The sequence below is a fragment of the Kazachstania africana genome, chromosome 10, assembly GCF_000304475.1.
Source record: "Kazachstania africana CBS 2517 chromosome 10, complete genome".
Lineage (NCBI taxonomy): Eukaryota > Fungi > Ascomycota > Saccharomycetes > Saccharomycetales > Saccharomycetaceae > Kazachstania > Kazachstania africana.
Window position 1 is genome coordinate 167,432 of NC_018949.1, and position 13,012 is coordinate 180,443.

Consider the following 13,012-nt stretch of genomic DNA (forward strand, 5'->3'; position numbering starts at 1 on the left):
CACCTCCTAAATAGATAGTATTCCTTCTTATTCGTTTGCAAGGATATATAAAATTAAAATTACATATTCTCAATCAATACCCATACTTCATTATATTATTTTGTGTCTCTTATTTTCAATTCATGCACACTTCTATCGATAAGAAGATGATTATAACGACAGATAACCGGAACAACTAGGAGTGACTAGTTGTGATTTCCCATTTTTTCCGAATGCTTTTCCGAACGATTACTGAGCAACCCGGGTAGTTTCCTCCGTTTCTGTTTCCTACAAGGAAACGAAGATTCCCGATGAAAATGTGTCACTTTAAGCTCGTAAATATAGCAGACAACGCCAATATCTCCACAAGAAGGGTATGTGTAGATCAGTTATTTATATTTAAACAAGCATTATATATCTTACTTGAAAGCTATGCATTGGTTGCTTCTTGAGCATGGACAATTGATATCTCGTGGTATTTACATGTTCCCGATAAGGTCCTGAAATTTCCGATGACTATAGTGTATTGAATCAAGTTGTCTTCGAACTTAAACAATTTTTTAGACTTTCAAAGACTGATTATCAAAAAACAAATGTTAGTACTCTCCCAACTTCAGAAGCTTGGTCTACAGCAACGTTACTTCTCCTGTACATGGCAAACTGTCTATAGGAACACTTTCCGAGTAGTTCCTGTCGGTTCAAAACAGGCCATTCTCCTGCAGAGAGCCCACCAGTGACATGATACGTCGGGTCTACTCTATCATAAGGCCTTCTAAACATTCTCAAACATATAATCGACCTCATACAGACTCTTTAAGCACATGGCCACCATCGAGTCATTTCGTTACCATGGCTTCACCATCGGAACAGGCCGCACTTTCCACGCTCGACTCCAGGCTATTTTCGCCCAAAAAGCGTGACTTCCCGACGATTTTTCCTTCGAGAAAAAATTTCGAGATTTTTGCGAAAAAATGCCTCGAGGGACTCGTGCCTGGCAAGAAAAAGAAAAGACCCTAACGAAGAGAGCAGCCGTTAACGCACTACACAGCTGTACAGAATTCAAGTGACTCTGACGAGCAATACATATATATATATATATATATATATATATATGTATAACTGTAGTAGTGTATATTTACTTTTCAAGTGCAGTCTCATTATACCTTTAACGTGAACAATATCAAAAATTGTTTTCACCAGCTTTCGTTATTGAATAGTGAGCCTCATCGAAAGAGTGAAATAAATAAAAAAAGAAAAGACGATATGTCAGAAGTATATAGTTTACATTCAGATGATGACATAGGTTCTTCAAGTAATGTAACGGATCAAATCAAGAAACTACATGACGATCCAACTATTACAAAATGGAGGGACTATCAGAAACTTCATGGTACAATTTCTCGTACTACTACGAACGAATTAGGTGATGATGACACTTCATCCGAATGTAGTCACGATGAGCAAGAACAACAACACATAGTAGAAGGCGAGCAAAACTATCCTCACACACTTTTGACCTATCGACAAAAATGGTTCATGGTTTTTTTAATGACGATAACTGGTTTTTGGTCATCCCTGGGTTCTCCAATTTATTATCCTGCTTTGAAAGAATTAGAACAAAAGTTCAATATTGATGAAAATAAAGTTAATGTCACTGTGGTGGTATATTTATTGTTTCAAGGTGTAGCTCCTGCAATTTCCGGTGGTCTAGCAGATGTTTACGGTCGTAGACCAGTCATTCTTGGAGGTATGCTTATCTTTGTGGTTGCCTCCATTGGTATCGCTAAAGCACCATCTTATGGTGTTATTGTCTTCTTAAGATGTATTCAGAGTATTGGTATCTCACCAACAATTGCTATAAGTTCAGGTGTCGTCAGTGATTTCACTGTGAAAAGGGAAAGAGGTACTTTTGTGGGTGCTACATCGGGTCTTGTCTTAATCGGCCAGGGTATCGGTCCCTTACTAGGTGCCGTCATTACAGCAGCTTTACATTGGAGAGCAGTCTTCTGGTTTTTAACCATCGGCTGTGGTTCCTGTATGATTATTGGATTTTTCTTATTACCAGAAACCAAGAGAACAATTGTAGGTAATCTTTCAATTAAACCAAAAAATATCATAAATAGAGCACCCATCACATATTTACCAGTTGTTCAAAAAAGGTTTCATTATGACAACCCAGATTATGATTCTTTGGATTTGAATAAACCAACTCTAGATCTTTCTACTGCTTTCAGAATAACAGCATTACCAGAAATCTTTTTATCTTTATTGCCTGGTGGGTTACAATTTGCCATGTGGACTTTAATGCTTTCATCAATTTCCTCAGAATTAAGTGTCGCGCCATATAATTATTCTTTGACTATAATTGGTGTCTGTTATCTACCAGCTGGTATTGGTGGTTTGGCTGGTTCAATGTTAACCGGTAGAGTGATAGATTTATATTACAGAAGATCTCTTCAGAAGTTTCAAGAAGATAAAGAAAGTGGGAAAATTTCTGAAGATACACCTTTCAATAACTTTAAAGTTCGTCTAGCATGTGTCTTGCCACAATGTTTTATTGCTATTTGTTCCTTTATCCTTTTCGGTTGGAGTGTAGATAAAGGTTGGAAGATTCCTTCCGTTTTAATTACATCATTTGTTTGTTCATATTGTACTATGAGTTCATTATCCGTTATGACTACTTTGTTAGTGGATTTATATCCAACTAAATCATCAACAGCCAGTAGTTGTTTCAACTTCGTTAGATGTTCATTGAGTACTATCTTTATGGGTTGTTTTGCTAAGATGAAACAATCAATGACTGTTGGTGGTACGTTCAGTTTCCTTTGTGGGCTTTTGTTATGTGCCAATCTTTTAACATTCATTCCACTGACTAAAGGTATCCAATTAAGAGAAAGAAGAGCCGCAAAGATGGAAGCTAAGAGACAAGCTAAGAGAGATATTGAAAAGGAAAGTGATCTTTGAAGGGAAATATTATACATCGAACCAATTTGCATTTTTTAAAACGATTTAAATAAATAATTTCTGCATAATTTATAATACACATACCGTTTAATTTTATACACAATTTTTGATCATTCATTACAAGATAGAATGGGTGATTATAAGAATTCTCTATACGCGCATTTGATATAATATATATATAATAATAATAATTTTTCTATGATTGTAGCCTAAATTTATAATGATTTAAATAAAACAACTAGACAAATAAGCGAAAGTTTTGTTGATTTATTGTGGAAAACTATTGAAGAAGCAAAAAGAAGAATGAAGGTTTTATGACCAGCTTTCTATTAATTTATTATTTGAGGAGACTATTGAGATGCACATTGGACACCTTCAGCACCTTGACCTTCATCTTCATCATCAGAATGGTAACTAGCACCACCTCTAGCACCACGAGAGTTATCGTGTCTACTTGGGTTATAATCGGATAGAACACAGTCATCGACAATTGCATTCTTTGGGAAAGTTGGTAATGGTTTTCTTGCAGGTAAGATTTCTTCTAATTTCTTTAAAGTGTCTTCATCGGCAAAATGGTTTTCTGGGAATTTGATTGAGAATTTAATGATTAAATTACCGTAGCCACCGTATTTTTGAATTGGCATACCTTTACCTTCGACAACTTTACGCATATTTGGAGCAATGACTTCACCTGGAACGATGGAAACCTTCAACCATTCGCCAGAGACGTGTTCTAAGGCGAATTCACCACCTGCAACGGCGGTCAATAGATCGATTTCAGCTTCGTATATTAAGTCATCACCAACTCTTTGGAAATGCTTGTGTGGTTTTTCACTTATGACAAAGATAACATCACCTGGGATGATATCTGGAGCTTGGTCGGCTTCACCTTTGAATACAACTTTTTGACCATTTTTCATACCTGGATCAACATTAACTTGTAAAATTTTTCTTTCATTGGCGATTTTCTTACCATGACAATCTTTACAACGGTCCTTTGCATCGATAATATCACCTGTACCATGACAAACGTCACACTCAGTTTGGAATCTTTGAATCATTGGACCCATTTGTCTAGTCACAAATTTAATACCTTGACCGTTACAACTGGAACATTTCTTGACGGCGCCCTTCTTACCACCTCTACCTTCACAAGTCTTACATAAAATTTGTTTGTTTAAAGCTAATTTAGAAGTCTTACCTTTGTATAATTCTTCTAAACTGACACTAATTTCGTGCTTAATATCTCTACCTCTTTGTGGACCTCTAGGCCTGGAAGCACCAGCTCCACCGAAGAATTGAGAGAACAAATCTTCACCGAAGCCGAAACCACCGGCACCACCTGGCATACCACCATTTCCACTTAAACCATCTTGACCGAACTGATCATAAATATCTCTCTTTTCTGAGTCTGACAAGACTTCGTAGGCAGAAGAAGCTTCTTTGAATTTTTCAGCGGCTTCTTCACTTGGATTCTTATCTGGATGATATTTCAAAGCTTGTTTTCTGTAAGCTTTCTTAATTTCAGAATCTGAAGCTGTTGGTGAAACACCCAAGATATCGTATAACTTTGTTTCTCTAACCATTTTTGTTCTTTTATCTGTATGCTTTTGATCAAACACTTTGTATAAACCCGTGCTAACGTCTTACTTGGAGAGGAAGGAGACTGTAGGTTATTTATTCCATTTAACAACCAACAACAACTACTTAATAATATTAGGTATCATATATAAATTCAAGTACATCTCATTTGTAGAAAAAAAAAGAAAAATTTCATCGATGGCGAAAAAAGAATTTCAAAGAATTTCACCGAAGGAAAAAGAAACAAAAAATTTATTTTGAGCTGAGCTCAGCTGGCAAGGCCATCGCTATCAACGTTATCATCGATTGCTGGGAGAGTCGGAGTTTCAGTGTGTGGTGGTGATGCCCAGGATCAGTTGGAAGGCTGCTTTTGAGGCTGCGAGATTGCATCCGTGTCTGCCGCTGCTGTTGCGGGCTTGCCGGACGGTCGAGCAGGCTCAAGTCGAGTTGCGTTGGTTGCTGAAGGAGACACCGAGGAGCGTCCGACAGGCGTGTGTGTTAAGGTCGAGGCATGTACCGTTGCAGTATGTCATTGGCACGCAGCCGTTTGGGTGTCTAGATATTGTCTGTAGGCGCAATGTGCTCATTCCGAGATGGGAGACAGAAGAATGGACCACGGAGTTGATTGCAGGTATCAACGGCAGTGTCTTGTCGTCTGTGCATGGTGGCATCAAGATTTACGATCTCTGTAGTGGGACAGGGTGTGTCCCGCTGCTTATGAAGAGCCAATTGCAGTGTGACGCTCATTTCACAGCGATTGACGTCTCGAGACATGCTGTCAGGTTAATACGGCTAAATTTGAATAGATTGTTTTCAAAGGGTGGTTCTCCTGCAGACTTTCGTATAATGCAGAGGGATATCCTTCACGAGTATCCTCCTATCATGCCTGATGGGAGAATTGATATTGTGACCTGCAATCCGCCGTATATAAGACGACAGGATTTTGTCACTGACGTGCAAAAATCTGTTAAATTGTATGAACCCAAATTAGCTCTGATTGGTGATCTTGAATTCTATCAGAACTTACTCGACCACTGGCTGCCCAGAACTGATTCGTTCGTTTACGAGATTGGTAATATGGGTCAATTCGATTTCATTAGTAAAACTGTAAGGCAAGATCCAAATTTATCTCAAATTTGGAATGTTGGTTTGAAATTTGATTCCAACAATTCACCACGATGTGTCTATGGGTTTAAATCCGAGAATACAAGGCTCGATTACCGCAAAATCTTTCAGAATTTTGGAAATATTATGCATTCTTGTAAATAAATATGTAGTATTCAAAAAATATAAATAGTATTCTATTTTATTCTATTCTAGCTTTTTTAGCATTCTCAGTCTGTGACGCGGCAGCTGTTTCTCCCTCTGGTTCTTCAATAGGTTCTGGTGCCGGTATCACCCTGTGACACCACAGAAGGTACCCGCCACCTCCTCTCATCGTCATAAGAGGATGTAACTTGCCTCGTACAGTTTGGTATGGCCTACATCTGGTCTCTAATATGGAAGGAGCCAAGAATCTTAAATCATCGTAAAGTACATGGGACAGTTCTAATAAGGTTTCTTTGAATTGACTGAAACAAACGATGGGTCTGGAACCATGAACTCTTTCACTTAATTTCGGTACTACTGATGGTAAATTCAACGTTGTAGCAGTCACAAGACCGTCATATTCAATTTCTGTAGCACATTTTATTATCTCCAATTGAATCTTGTACCATTTTAGTTTTCTATAATAAGTATTTTTCTTACCACCTTTCAAGTCGAATGCTTCTTCTTTTGATAAAGGTGTAAAATTCGAATTAATTTCATGCAAAGTTGGTGCTTCAAAGAAATCTAATAATGAAATTGTAACGATATGTCTCTTAATAAATTCTTCAGAATAATTGGAAAATTTTAAAAGGTCAAGATTAACGTGTTCATTTTCATGAACAATCACGATCTTACCGGTATGTTTTGAATCATTGTCCCCACCAAACATTCTCTCTAACATGAAATATGCCAATAAACCACCCGTTTCATCCATGCACAGATATGTACCATTGGGTCTTATATTACCTAGATTCAATAATAAGCCCATCGATTCTTCTGACATGTCCATAACACGTTGAATATCACCTTTATCGATCAAATAATCCAATAAAGATGCACTACTTAGATAGTCCACAGTGAATTCTTTGGCAAATTTCTGTTTCTTTCTCTTTAAATATTTTTCTTGTGAAAATGCAGTTTTCTTCTTGAAACTACCATGAGATTCAATAATCTTAGCAATTAGTTCATCACTTGAGACACTCTGCTTCTTTAGGGCCTCGATATCGGCCGTTGACAGTTTCTGTATATCATTACCTAAATTGATCAATTCTTTATTATTTTCACTGCTATCGACGCCATTCAATTGTTCCAGTTTCTTGTCAATGCCCGATAACAAACGGATCTTACCCACCGCAATGCGGTTGTTCTTCTTCTTACTATCTTCTACATCCTCAGTGGTCTCGTCATCGTAATAAATCTCGAACTTGCTCCCCAATGGGTACCCAATGACATCGTTAACGTTGAAGGCACCAAATTTACCCAACGAAATCGAACCGTTCAGCCTCAAATGCACAATCTTACACTTTTCTGAAGGTAGCCTGATAATAACATGCTGATCTAATGTTATATGCGTCCACGATTCACCCATTTTCATGCTATAATCCTCTTGCGATGAGCTTAATTCATAGTGGAAATTGATGGGCCATCTCAACTTTTTTTTTTCAAGTATTTTTCAATATTTTTCGTTTTCAGCGATGGAAAATTTTTCTGGCCATCGATTTCTTTTAGAGTGAAGAAAAAAAGTAGAAGAGCTCTTATGAGATGAGCATCTGAAGGTAGTTTGTTCTTGTCAAGTTGGAATAGCATTCGAGTGTGTTGATAGTTAGTCATGGGTAGTAGACGTCATAAGAATAAGCAAGCTGCTCCACCAAGTTTGGACGAGTTCCAGGCCAAGAGAGACAGAAGATTGAAGAAAGAAGAAAAGGCTAGTAAGAGATCTTCTACTGCAGCTGTATCTTCGAAGGATGGCAAGAAATCCAAGAAGCAAAAATTGGAAAAGAGTAAGCCTCGTGTAGAGGAAGAAGAGGAAGAGCTTGTTTCAGAGGAAGAAGTTTCTAACCTAGAAGAAATCTCCCAAGAGAAAAAAACGCTCTTTGATGATGACAATGATGATGAAGAAGAAGAAGATTTACAAGACGAATTTGATTTGGAACAGGAATATGAAAACGACGATGACGATGTCCATGCAAGACCAATGTTTTCTGACGATGAAGATGAAGAAGACCTAGAAGAATTAAATGTTGCTAATATGGAATCCTTGTCCAAGAAATTGGATGAAGAAGAAGCCGAAGAAGCCGAAGAAGCTGAAAGAGAACTGGTAGAAGCAGCTGCTATGCAACCTAGAGCTGACGTTTTACCTTCCAAGGAGGAGGAAGAATTGATGGCTCAAGGTCCAGCCGATTTAACTGCAGTAAGAACTAGAATGATTGAAATTGTGAAAGTCCTAGAAGATTTCAAAAGTTTAGGCGCTGAAAATAGATCAAGATCAGAATACGTTGACAGATTATTAAAAGATATTTGTGAATATTACGGTTATTCACCCTTCTTAGCAGAAAAATTATTCGACTTATTTTCTCCAGCTGAAGCTGTTGAATTTTTCGAAGCTAATGAAGTTGCAAGACCAATTACCATTAGAACTAACACTTTAAAGACAAGAAGAAGAGATCTGGCTCAAACTCTGGTCAACAGAGGTGTCAATTTACAACCAATAGGTAACTGGACAAAAGTTGGTCTACAAATTTTTGATTCACAAGTTCCCATTGGTGCCACCCCAGAATATTTAGCTGGTCAATATATCTTACAAGCGGCTTCTTCTTTCTTACCTGTTATTGCATTAGATCCACAAGAAAATGAACGTATCTTAGATATGGCATCTGCCCCAGGTGGTAAGACAACTTATATTTCTGCATTGATGAAAAACACTGGTTGTGTCTTCGCTAATGATGCCAATAAAAACAGAACCAAGTCTTTGATTGCCAATATTCACCGTTTAGGTTGTACAAATACCATCGTCTGTAATTACGATGCCCGTGAATTCCCAAAAGTCATTGGTGGTTTTGACAGAATTTTGTTAGATGCGCCATGTTCTGGTACCGGTGTTATTGGTAAGGATCAATCTGTTAAAGTCTCACGTACTGAAAAAGATTTCATTCAAATTCCTCATTTACAAAAACAATTACTTTTGTCTGCTATTGATTCAGTTGACGCAAACTCTAAAAGTGGTGGTGTCATTGTCTATTCAACATGTTCTGTGGCTGTGGAAGAAGATGAAGCTGTTGTCGATTACGCTCTTAGAAAAAGACCAAACGTTAAATTAGTAGAAACTAACTTAGCTATTGGTAAAGAAGGTTTTACTAGTTTCAGAGGGAAAAAATTCCATCCGAGCTTGAAATTAACTAGAAGATACTATCCTCATACTTACAATGTCGATGGTTTCTACGTTGCTAAATTCCAAAAGGTGAGACCATCTCCACACGACGATAACCAAGCCAGCGCAAGAGAAAAGGAAGATGCCGCCAGAAGGGAAGCAGAAGAAGAAGGTATCATCCATTCTGATTTCGCCAAGTTCGATGAGCAAGAAGATGAAAGATACATCAGTAAATCTAAGAAAGACAGTCTCCTAAAGAAAGGTATCAATCCAAAGGCCACAAAAAGATCTTAGAACCCCTCTCAACTAAGTATAATCGTGCACACACCTGTATAATATATATCATTTTTTCAAACTAGATTCAAAAAACGTACCAAAAGTAAACCTCTTCCACTGTGTATGTATGTTATATTTCTACTGTGAGACTCGTTGAACGCGAGTAAAAATTTTCAGGTGAAAAGAAAAAAAGTGTAATAGAATTGATGCTCATCGCAAAATTTTGAAGTTATATTTTATGTTGGTGAGAGTACTGCTGTTATTCTTGGCATTAGTGTAGTTTGGTATAGGTGATAATGAAGATCAAGACAATCAAGAGAAGTTCCGATGACTATGTTCCGGTGAAAAGTACGCAGGAATCCCAGCTTCCTCGTAACTTAAATCCAGAGTTACATCCATTTGAAAGGGCTCGTGAGTATACCAAAGCTTTGAATGCTACTAAGATGGAAAGAATGTTCGCAAAACCATTTATTGGCCAGCTTGGTTATGGTCATAGGGATGGTGTCTACACTATTGCGAAGAATTACAATAATTTAAACAAGTTGGCCTCTGGTTCTGCAGATGGTATTATCAAGTATTGGAACATGTCAACTCGTGAAGAGTTTGTTTCTTTCAAAGCACATTATGGTTTGGTTACTGGTCTCTGTGTTACTCCAGAACATACATCCAAAAATAAAAATGAAAATTTCATGTTATCTTGTGGTGATGACAAGACTGTCAAGTTATGGTCAGTAAATAATGACGATTTCTCGAATGTGAAATCTGACGCAGAATTAAACACAGAAGGTTTGTTGAAAACTTTCTACGGTGAACATGCTTTCCAAGGTATTGATCATCACAGAGAAGCTTCTACCTTTGTGACAGGTGGTGCCCAAATTCATTTATGGGATTCAAACAGGTCGAAGCCAATTTCTAACTTATCCTGGGGTGCCGACAACATCACAAGCGTTAAGTTCAATCAAAATGAAGTTGATATCTTGGCAAGTACCGGTAGTGACAATGCTATTGTGTTATATGATTTGAGAACAAACTCTCCAACTCAAAAGATCATCCAAACAATGAGAACCAACGCCATATGTTGGAATCCAATGGAGGCATTCAATTTTGTCATCGCTAATGAAGATCATAATGCTTACTACTATGATATGAGAAACATGTCACGTGCCTTGCACGTCTTTAAAGATCATGTCAGTGCAGTTATGGATGTTGACTTCTCTCCAACTGGTGATGAAATTGTAACAGGTTCATACGATAAGACAATTAGAATATTCAAAACAAATCATGGTCATGCAAGAGAAGTTTATCACACAAAGAGAATGCAACACGTTTTTCAAGTTAAATTTTCCATGGATTCCAAATATATTATCAGTGGTTCCGATGATGGTAATGTAAGATTATGGAGAAGTAAAGCTTGGGAAAGATCCAACGTCAAGACAACTAGAGAGAAGAATAAATTAGATTATGATGAAAAGTTGAAAGAAAGGTTCAAGCATATGCCAGAAATCAAAAGAATTAGTAGACACAGACATGTTCCTAAAGTTATTAAAAAGGCCCAGGAAATTAAGGGTATTGAGTTAAGCTCCATGAAGAGAAGAGAGATGAATGAAAGGCGTACTAGGAAAGATATGCCATTCGTTTCAGAGAGGAAAAAGCAAATTGTCGGTACTGTTTTCAATCATGAAGAAGGGAAGAGGAGAAGTAATAAATCAGAAGAGGAGAACGGTGACGATAGTGCATAGTAATAGTTTTTATTTTGGGCATGGTGATGTTCTCGTATCGTATGTAGAATTCGTCACCTTTATTTCTAGAAAATTTAATTTTGTATATATATTATTAACTCATTCGAAGTATCAACAAGCCATAATTTAAAGTATGGACGGGAATTTATTGAAGCATATTATGACTTTGTTATATTAAATTTATATTTATATGTTAAATAAGTATACAGGCAATACTTCATCGAAAACAATCTACCTTCCTAACAAATATAGTATTGTTATTTATTTTTAATTTCGGACAAAATATTGGGTTTTTATCAGTACTATTGCATTTAAGATAAGTAAATGATACGCAAAAAAATGTTTTAATTAATTTTTGGAAGGACCAGCTTCCAAGTTAAGAATTCTAATAATATTCTCCCGCATTTAATTAATGTAATAGCAGAGCAGTGGGAAAATTATCAAAGACAAAAAAAATTAAAGGAAATAAATTACTGATACAGGAAATGAATTGAAATGCTTATTGTTAGTGACGAAAGGTCGCAAAAAATGAGGAAAAATTATCTTCATGCCTTTATATAGACACATCTAATACTTTACCAACATCTAATACAAATGATTTTGACAAATCTTCCAATAAAGGTATTATATCTAGTAATTCATTGTCATGCGTATCAGAGAACCATGAAGATATTGGAATAGCGTGCTGTGGATGGAAAATATATGAAGCCGGTGAATTATCCAAGATGATAATATCAGATAAAGGTCTACCTAACTGAGATAAATTTTTGATATAGTTTCCTTCATAATTGTAACAAGCCTCTCTAAATAATCTGTGATGTATAGATTTACCTTTATCCAGTACATCCAGTAATGGGTCACCATATCTTGAAACACTTGCAGTGAATACTACGACTTCGAAAATTTCACCAACTCTTTTCAAAAATTCATCAACGCCGGGTCTCTTTATCACATACACGTTATGAATTTGGTCATCAATATCAACTGGAAGAACAAAATCAGCAGATTTCAGATATTTGAAGGAGGAATGTACTAAAGTTTCATCCAAGTCTAAAACGAGACATTTCTTTCTCGATAAACTCTTTTCCGGAGGTGGTAATAAAGTATCGTAACCAGGGGCATGATATTGATTTGGTTGTAATACAGTCAAATCAACAAATTCTTCGGTATCATCATAGGATGGTATCATATTGAAATCATTGGCGTCGTTAGCATCATTAGTATCTGATGATGCATATTGATCAGGAATACTTTCTGTATTTTCTTGTAGAGTTGAAGCAGAATTTATGTTCGTATTTACATCCGTGGCGTCTCTCTGATTTTCAGTTGAAAGACGTTTTTCATTGAGTTCTTGATGAGGTGCAAATTGCTGACTGTAGGCATATTCGGAACTTGAGTTTCCTGTACTTCTGTCTGTCTCAGTATTATATACATCAAATGTTTGCTTACCATTTTTTTCAATATCTTCCTCGTCATCGTCCTCTTCATCTGTCAAATCGATATCTTTTGAATCTAGCATATCGTAATCCTCTTCATTATCTTCGAAAGTGTAATTTTTTTCACCATTCTTCAATCTGGAATTCTTGCTCTTTCTCTTTTTCCTTATTGGAGTAGAGCCTGATCTTGGGATCTTATCTTTATTAGGAGAATGTGGAACTGAATTAGAATTATTATTATTATTATTATTATTAGTATGATTGGTATTAGTGGAGGTGTGTTTTGTAGTAAATGAATTTGAAGAGACGGGTTTTAATTGTTTTGTAGTAATATGAGAAGAGGTAGGATACGACATTTTGTTCAATTTGAAATTGTTGGCACTTGTTATAATGTTACCTTTATTTGAGTTATTATTAGTTTGGTTATTGTTGAAGCTTCTGCTAAGAGTTATGTGACTATTACTTGGATTTAAATTATTATTTATTTGCTTAGTGCGAGTAGTGTATGTTTGATTATTTGAAGAATTAGTCTCTGGTGAACAACAAAAAAAAGATGCAATAAATCCCATTGGAAGGATTCA

General features: G+C 36.5%; 7 protein-coding genes across 7 annotated transcripts; 4 read left to right on the top strand and 3 right to left on the bottom strand.

Moving 5' to 3' along the window:
• Positions 1-1,242: 1,242 nt before the first annotated feature.
• On the top strand, positions 1,243-2,943 carry AQR1 (Aqr1p; the record flags this gene model as incomplete). Its single annotated transcript, XM_003959247.1, has 1 exon — positions 1,243-2,943. One exon carries the CDS (start codon positions 1,243-1,245, stop codon positions 2,941-2,943), a length of 1,701 nt encoding a protein of 566 aa, XP_003959296.1.
• A 350-nt stretch (positions 2,944-3,293) lies between these two features.
• YDJ1 (type I HSP40 co-chaperone YDJ1) lies at positions 3,294-4,529 on the bottom strand (the record flags this gene model as incomplete). The annotated part of the gene is made up of 1 exon (XM_003959248.1): positions 3,294-4,529. The coding sequence occupies one exon, from the start codon at positions 4,527-4,529 to the stop codon at positions 3,294-3,296; it is 1,236 nt and encodes a 411-aa protein (XP_003959297.1).
• Positions 4,530-4,866: 337 nt separating this feature from the next.
• MTQ1 (S-adenosylmethionine-dependent methyltransferase) lies at positions 4,867-5,793 on the top strand (the record flags this gene model as incomplete). The annotated part of the gene is made up of 1 exon (XM_003959249.1): positions 4,867-5,793. One exon carries the CDS (start codon positions 4,867-4,869, stop codon positions 5,791-5,793), a length of 927 nt encoding a protein of 308 aa, XP_003959298.1.
• A 37-nt stretch (positions 5,794-5,830) lies between these two features.
• Positions 5,831-7,201, bottom strand: GCD10 (tRNA 1-methyladenosine methyltransferase subunit GCD10; the record flags this gene model as incomplete). The annotated part of the gene is made up of 1 exon (XM_003959250.1): positions 5,831-7,201. The coding sequence occupies one exon, from the start codon at positions 7,199-7,201 to the stop codon at positions 5,831-5,833; it is 1,371 nt and encodes a 456-aa protein (XP_003959299.1).
• A 240-nt stretch (positions 7,202-7,441) lies between these two features.
• NOP2 (rRNA (cytosine-C5-)-methyltransferase NOP2) lies at positions 7,442-9,274 on the top strand (the record flags this gene model as incomplete). The annotated part of the gene is made up of 1 exon (XM_003959251.1): positions 7,442-9,274. One exon carries the CDS (start codon positions 7,442-7,444, stop codon positions 9,272-9,274), a length of 1,833 nt encoding a protein of 610 aa, XP_003959300.1.
• Positions 9,275-9,552: 278 nt separating this feature from the next.
• Positions 9,553-10,995, top strand: SOF1 (rRNA-processing protein SOF1; the record flags this gene model as incomplete). Its single annotated transcript, XM_003959252.1, has 1 exon — positions 9,553-10,995. The coding sequence occupies one exon, from the start codon at positions 9,553-9,555 to the stop codon at positions 10,993-10,995; it is 1,443 nt and encodes a 480-aa protein (XP_003959301.1).
• Positions 10,996-11,548: 553 nt separating this feature from the next.
• Positions 11,549-13,000, bottom strand: KAFR0J00990 (HAD family hydrolase; the record flags this gene model as incomplete). The annotated part of the gene is made up of 1 exon (XM_003959253.1): positions 11,549-13,000. The coding sequence occupies one exon, from the start codon at positions 12,998-13,000 to the stop codon at positions 11,549-11,551; it is 1,452 nt and encodes a 483-aa protein (XP_003959302.1).
• Between the last annotated feature and the right edge of the window lie 12 nt (positions 13,001-13,012).